General features: G+C 38.0%; 1 protein-coding gene across 1 annotated transcript; it reads left to right on the top strand.

The window, feature by feature from the left end:
- Positions 1 to 1172: 1172 nt before the first annotated feature.
- fgf18b (fibroblast growth factor 18b) lies at positions 1173 to 7189 on the top strand. Its single transcript, XM_059539956.1, has 5 exons — positions 1173 to 1972; positions 3499 to 3538; positions 3641 to 3818; positions 4672 to 4778; positions 5616 to 7189. Exons 1-5 carry the CDS (start codon positions 1941 to 1943, stop codon positions 5898 to 5900), a joined length of 642 nt encoding a protein of 213 aa, XP_059395939.1. The 5' UTR covers positions 1173 to 1940; the 3' UTR covers positions 5901 to 7189.
- Positions 7190 to 7853: the final 664 nt, after the last annotated feature.

Genomic DNA, 7853 nt, shown 5'->3' with positions numbered 1-7853 from the left:
GGAGGGCCTGAAGTCCAGACACTGAAAGACAAAGAGCAGAGAAATACTGGTACAAAAGGTTATACAATCACAACGGTGAGTGTGATCCAGTCAACCAGGTTTCCTCACTCAGTCTAATATAGCTGTTCGCACAACCGGGTGTGTATACGTTGAATATCAGATCATTATGACCCGCTAATTGCTCAATGCTCTCCAGTGGAGCTGAAATATCAAACCATTACACTAATCAAAAATGTTTGTTGTCTCTGGAAATTATGAGATTTTTAAGGTGAGAGGAAATGAGCTATAGTATTTTGGAAATGTGACACGGCTCATTTAAGATGTTAAAAACCGCCAAGCGGGCCATGACCTGTCTAGCTACCCGCTAATTTACATCTCTCTCCTTCACTCGCACTCGTCTATTGCTCCTCCTGGATGGGGCACAGGGGTGCTAGGGCGAAAAAAAGGGGGGTGGAGGAGCATGCAGTGCTGGCGCTTGTTGGCTGACCCGGGTGTCTGCGGTTCTACCGTGGTCAGAGGAGGGGGGAAATAGGCGGTGTTTCTGAAATCCCTGTGAAATGTTCATTTTGGAACGACTTGCTGCTTACATACCTCTCTCACACCCTCTCTTCTATTTTGAAGTGTTTAAATATGGCCTAATATTGCTCAGTACCCATTTTAGGTTTTAACAGAAATCAAATTTTTAAGGGATGCAGTAAGTAAGTGTTTGTTTAGGTTCAGCTGGTACTTATTCGCCAAGAGAGTGTCAGTGGTTTTACACTTTATACTGACACCTGTTGGTGTGGATGCACTGTTGCTTGTTGTTTATCTTTAGCATTTTACTACTGTTCATTTGTTTTCCTCCACCTCACACTACACATATCTGTATAATGAATATTCTAGATTTAATGACGACAGATTTTTATGGTGATAGGCAGCTATTTGAGGGTTGTTTGTTTTATCACTCCATTAGAGGCTGCTGGTTATAGTTATAGAGTTGTGTGTGTGAGAGTGTAGACGTTTGGTTTTTCCTGTTTTGTTTAAGTGTGTTTTATGTAAAACGCCTAAAAGATGCGTTAATTAAGCAATGTTATTATTAACCCGGCCAGCTGAATGACACGGCGATGTGATGTCAACATGGCGGCCACCATGAGGGGGCGCCCCGCTCCATACAGAAACCGCTTTTTTCTGCAAAACTGACAGGACTTGAATCTTATCGCACAGGTGTTCCTCAAACGCTGTTTAACGGGTTACTTCGCAAAACAATGACTGAATGCACCTTTAAGCTGGGCGTCAATCATTTCCCGAACGCTTTCAGTTTAATAAAAGGTCACTCGGTTTATGTAAGCAGTTTCAAAGTGCATAAAGTTTTGAATTCGGTTATTGCTGGACGGCCGAAGGGCTTCTCTTCCATCGCCCCACCTTGGTGATGATAAGTGAGCTAGAAACATCGTCCCATCATCATCATCCCTGCCCCTGCGCGCACCCCGCCCATCTCCGTTCCACTTCGCCTGCGCTTCCTTCTCATTCAGCAAACGCACTGTCCTGTGGCGAGAGAGGGGTCCTTTCCACCCCACAGCCAAACAAAAGAAGGCTGGAAAAGGAGCAAATCTAGCAAAGACCTCTTAAAGGGCAGGAGGACCCCTGAATTCTGCGTTTTTGTGTGAAGAGGGCAGCGTTCTTGAGCATATTGCAGGAAGGAACACTGGGAATCTTTTTAATATCCATCTACTTGGCAGTGTGTCATGTGGAATGAGGGGTCACACAGGAGGATGACCTGTTTTTCACCTGTCGTTCTCCAGTATACAGCTGAACAGGTTTGCTTGCGAGAAGACTCTCTCTGAACAACCCTCCAACACGCGCTCAGATGCTCACCTGGGTCTGTGTCCGGTTTTGGCTCCAGTATTTAAAAGCATCGCCTCAGAGATCCCACTGTCCGGGGTGATAGAAGCGCTGGAGCGATGCAGTCCATGCTGTCCTCTGCTGTCGTGCTGTAAGTTTCACGTGTAATTGTTCAGTTTGAGTTGAAGGCTGTGCTGTAGCGAGTCTCCATCTACTGATGGGTCCACCGTTTTGTCCAGCCTGAGCGTTTGTTGTGTTTCCCATCTCTGGGTCAGACGATAGCCTCAGCAGATGCTAGGTTCTCATAATAACACTTCCCACCCAGTGTCTCCTCAGATAACAGCAGCATGCACACTGATGATGAGACTTTCTAGGTCTGAATCCTGCTTAGACTGTAGGGTAGAAGTCCTGTGCTGGTCAATACAAATAAGGATGTCATAAATTAAATATAAACATAAATTAAATTACAATAAATTAAAACTACCAAGAATAATTACATTTTACAAAAAGTATTTATTATATTTCATTTAATTATATTATAATATATTATATATTTATGTTTTTTAACCTAATACTCTTGGCACAAAAATCATGGGGGCCTAAAGGGGTCCCCTCTTTATGGTTTTATGGTCTCTTTGGTTTATGGTTTTCTTGACACATGACAACAAAATGGCTTCCTTCATGTTAGTTACAAAACACACTGACTTCAATTATGTGGCCAGATGTTTGTCAGTATTAAAAGTAAAGAAATTAATTAATTAATTGAAATCATTAACTTATTTATTTATATATATTTTTTTCCTTTTTATGATCTTCAGAGCGATACCTTTATTTTAATTTTATTTGTTTACTGTCAGTTTAGAAACTGACGGCATGCTCATCACTGGTAGCCTATTTTCTAAGCCATTGTGTGTATTATAATCTTTTCTAAACATGTATTTATTTTAATGCACTTAATCCACACAGAAATTTAGCAACCTTTAACCATATATCAAAATCAGTAGTAATATTTTGTTTAACAAGAAGTGTCATAAAATAGAAGAAAATGTAGTTGGTTGGATCAGGGTTCATTCATGGGTCATAATCAGGTGGTCACAAAATTATCACTTTTGAGTATTAAGCCCAGCACTTATATATATATATATATTAAGGTATAAAACATGAATGCTGGTTGCTAAAAATGGGAAGTGATTACATTTTGGTAGATTTGGAAGCCTGTGATACATTATGATGGCTGGCTGACATCACTTAGGAAAAGAGAGTGAGTGAGGCTGGTTGGCACATGTATAAAGTATTATTAACAATTCCTAGCAGATTTGAACATTGATCTTTAAATGCATGCAGACACTCACATGTGGTGTTAGTTTAGGGTAAAATAAACATCTTTTCTTCATGTTGCATCCTTCTTATAACTGCAGTCTTTTAACACTGTGCCAACCAACCCTATAATATCATCATGAATTAAAAAAAAAGAGAAAAAAAGATTGTGTCATACTGAGTCCCTTTTTATCTATATAAGGATTTAAGCTTTCATTTGCACCTAATTGGCTTATCTTAACATTTGATGAACCAGAGATATTCAACCTCAGTCTCCCCTGCACAAGTTTAAAAAAAGCCACTAGAGCAAATGCAAGTGTCAGGCAATTACATGTGTCTTTTCTATTTCTCTTTGGCCAGATGCTTCCAGGTCGTGTTACAGTTCTACAGCCCGTTACAGGTGCTTACAGTCTGCATGTGTTACCGATAATAAAACCATATATCAATTGATAGTTCATAAATCAATGAAAGTGATATGTGACTGACTCCTGTGTTTGTGCAGGTGTTAGCAGTGGAAAATGTTAACTTTGGAGTACACGTAGAGAATCAGACAGGGGTGCGGGACGGCCTGAGCCGGAAACACCATAGGGTTTACCAACTGTACAGTCGGACCAGCGGAAAACACATCCAGGTGCTCGGCAAAAAAATCACTGCCATGGGAGAGGATGGGGATAAATATGGTAAGGAATCATCTGAATGCATTGGTCAACCTGTACACATCAAATTAAATAACTAACTGATTGCACACAGATAATAAATAAATAAATAAACAAATAAATAAATAAATATATATATATATATATATATATATATATATATATATATATATATATATATATAGTAAGAATAGAATTATTATTAACACATGTATATATAAATAAACAAAAAATGAAAAATATGTAATAAAGGATATATACACACACAAATTGATTTTCACTATTTAAAAATGTAAATAAAAAAATACAAATAAATAAATTATAATAAAGTAAAACATAGCACTTGCATATTATTGCACTTGTTGGTTTTGATTGCTTCTCTTGTCATCATTCGTAAGTTGCTTTGGATAAAAGCATCTGCTAAATGAATAAATGTAAATATTAATTATTTATATTGGTTATTTTGTAAATAATTTATAAGAAATGCACCACTTAATTTGCACAATAATTAATTAGGAATTTCATATATTTTAATTAGGTATATTAGTTATATGTAGGTGTGTTTGTGTAAATTTGTAATAAAATATAAAATTATATATATATAATACAACAATTGTTTATGTTACTACTTTTAATACTTATGCTAATCGAATAAATGTATAATAAATAAATTCATAAATAAATATGTAGTAAATATTTAAAAAAAGATTTTATTTTTTATCTAAAACCACTACCATACTTCTGTGCTAAAACCTGAAGTTAAAAATCATCCGCCTTGCTAAACTGTAATTTCTATGACAGTGCATCTAATGCGTTTGAGGGTCAATTATGTTCATTTATATTTCTGTGTGTTTGTATTTGTGTGTTTCTTCACAAGCCCAGCTCGTGGTGGAGGCCGACACCTTTGGGAGTCAAGTGAGAATAAGAGGAAAAGAGACAAACTACTACTTGTGCATGAACCGTAAGGGGAAGCTCGTGGGGAAGGTGAGTTGCTGAGAAATTACTGTACTTGATATTGTAGGGTTAACATCCTTTAAATCATTCATGCCCTGATAAGGCTTTCACACACTGATTTGAAACAACCTGAAGTCTCAGTGTGAAAAAACCTCAAAAAATGCACATCTTTGTTGGACTCTTGATTAAAAAAATAATTAAAAAGCAAATTGTGGCATAAAATACCCCACACCATTACATTACCAACCTGGAAGTTGGTACAAAGCCAGATGGAGCCATGCTTTCAAGTCTTTTTTGCCAAATTCTGACCTTACCATTTGAATAATGCAGCAGAAAGACTCATTAGATCAGGCAACCTTTTTCCAGTCTTCCTTGTCCAATTTTGGTGAACTCATGCAACTTGTTTCCTGTTCTTAGCTGATAGAAGTGGCACCCGGTGTGGTCTTCCACTGCTATAGCCCATCTGCTTCAAAGTTCAATGTGTTGCGTTTTCAGAGATGCTCTTCTGCATAGCTTGGTTGTAACGAGTGTTTCTTTGAAATACTGTTGACTTTCTATCACCTTGAATGAGTCTGGCCATCCTTCTGGCTTCCAGGTATTTTCACCCACAGAGCTGCCACTCATTTTTAGACCATTTTCTGTGTGTGAAAACAACCACCTCACATTTACAGTCACTTAAATCACCTTCCTTCCTTGTTCTAATGATCGGTTTGAACTTCATGCACATCGACTTGACAATGTCTGAGTTGCTGGCATGTGATCAGCTGATTAGATGCATTAATAAGCAGGTGTACCTAATAAAGTGACCACTGAGTGTATAATAAACATGCCTTTTTTAATGAAAAGATGTACATTTTTCAATTACAGAAAGACAGCAGCGTAAACGGAGGCTGCATTTTCATTGAGATAATGCTTGAGAATAACTACACCGCTTGGATGTCAGCGCGCTATGTGGGCTGGTACATTGGCTTCACCAAAAGGGGCAGACCACGCAGAGGTCCAAACACGTTACCCAACCAACGAGACGTGCATTTCATGAAACGCTTCCCTCCAGGAGAGCAGCCCGACCTGCAGGCCTGCAGCTTTACTACGGTCAGCAAGAGGAGCAAAAGAGTCCAGCAGACCTCCACTGCTCCTCCAGCACTCCAGTGATACTACAAACACTGACTGTTGCGCAAAGATCACATCTTTCAGAGGATCTAGAGACGCTCTTCCTTACAACGCAAGTAGGTTAGGCTTTAGGACCAACCTTTCGATAGAAGTCACAGTCAGAGGACAGACAAGGTTGCTTAAACATTGTGTAATCATGCAAATATAACCAAAGACTCCTGGGCAATTGTCCAGTCACTAAACCCTGACAATAAGGGGACCAAGCACTTCAGAGGCCAAAGAATTCCCCTCTAATGTCCAGTGCCACTATAAATGAGCAAAGAGCTCTACTTCCGTTGAGTTGTATGGCTGGAAAACTGGCAAGTGCATGGAATAATATGCGTTAGTTGAGACTTCGATGTTTATGACCAAAAGGGCGATTAAAGGACCTACTTTGTGAACTCATCAAATTCAACTTTGGGCCAATTAGAGCCACGAGATTGTAAACAAGAACCAAAGTCATTCAGAATGTATTTGTCAAGAAAATCTTATTTGACATCCTGGTGAACATGTAGTTATGGTTTTGCCACAGATATATCACATTTTATCTAGAGTCTTTCAGATTCTTCCAATGAAAGAGTGTAATTTAAAGGGAGTGACATACACTACCGTTCATTATGTTTGGGTTGGTAAGATTTTTAAATGTTTTTTGAAAGAAGCTCCTATACTCACCAAAAACCACATTTGATCAAAAATACAGAAAAATATTGTGAAACAATTACAATTTATAGTAACTTTTCAGTTTTCATATATTTTTACATTTCTTGATTTGAATATTGAAAACAGTTGTGCTGCTCTATATTTTGTCAAAATCAAAAGTCCAAAATTACAGTATTACTGTCTTTAATATCACAGTTGATTAACTCATCTTTGCTTAATAAAAACTCAATTACCCTAAACATTTGGACGGTAGTGGAAATATAATTTAGCAGCACAGAATGTCAAATTAAATATTCTGACCACTAATAAAAATGGTAACAACCCCCATAATCCACAAAAGAAAGTATGAAAAGGGGCATATAAAAGACAGAGTAAGCAAATACTGATCTGCACTGATTTTCATGGCGGTTTAAAACAAAATATCCATTACTGGCCACAACATGATTTGATATTCACTCTAGAGAGTTACATTTATCAGTTATTTGAACCGACCCCGGAGTCAGTGTTGTAATGCTAAATGTTGCAGTTACTGTTGCAAATTACTCTGTCCCAAAACCACTTGGGGCTGGTGAAATCTTGAGAGATGAAATATTTTGATACTATTCATGTTATTAAAATATTTATTTTGTGGATCAAGGGTTTCATCTTTTGAGCCTTTAACCTGAACATTGGTGTTTTTTGGGGTCTAAACTGTTTTATTGCCACCTGCTGGACCCAGAGGGTATACAACTACCGCCTTAAAAGGCACCATGTAAAACAGACTAGAACTAGTTCAACTATTATAAGAGTTCCAAACAATAAGATAAACTGTAGAACAAAACCAAGAAGATTTAAACACATAAGAACCCTCTTTTGAGGGTTTGTCTGTACTCTAGTCATTTATTACATTCCAGATCAGCCATATTGGGCAGAGTTCGCACAGAATGGAACTCTGTGATTCTTGAGATTTCGGACTAAAATATTGCTCTGCATTCAAACATTTTTTGAACTGCTACAGCACTGAACTGGGCTTTTATTGTGGCCGTTGCCATGGTGGCGTTCATAAGGAAAGCTGAAATCAAATAAGATGAAAATGACAGTACTGCCAATTTCCACATATTCGGAGCAGGAGGTAAACTTAAATATTTGAACAGCGGCCCCGCGATTTTTGGCGGTCTTGGCAGGCATGGCAGCAGGTTACTAAAATCTGGGCCTGTCGGAAAGCCTTTATCTCAAAAGAGCGAATCATGCGTATACACACACACACACACACACACACACACACATATATATATATATATATAAACAAGATGCGCT

This window comes from Carassius carassius, chromosome 45 (genome assembly GCF_963082965.1).
Source record: "Carassius carassius chromosome 45, fCarCar2.1, whole genome shotgun sequence".
In the NCBI taxonomy this organism is placed as follows: domain Eukaryota; kingdom Metazoa; phylum Chordata; class Actinopteri; order Cypriniformes; family Cyprinidae; genus Carassius; species Carassius carassius.
This window is presented reverse-complemented; position numbering and strand designations above follow the sequence as displayed.

Bases quoted from the DNA above. Each gene is read 5' to 3' on its own strand.
- fgf18b (XM_059539956.1), top strand. From the start codon at position 1,941: ATGCAGTCCATGCTGTCCTCTGCTGTCGTGCT. The intron at 3,539-3,640 runs GTGCTTACAGTC...GTGTTTGTGCAG, and splicing joins AGTTCTACAGCCCGTTACAG to GTGTTAGCAGTGGAAAATGT. The intron at 3,819-4,671 runs GTAAGGAATCAT...TTTCTTCACAAG, and splicing joins AGAGGATGGGGATAAATATG to CCCAGCTCGTGGTGGAGGCC.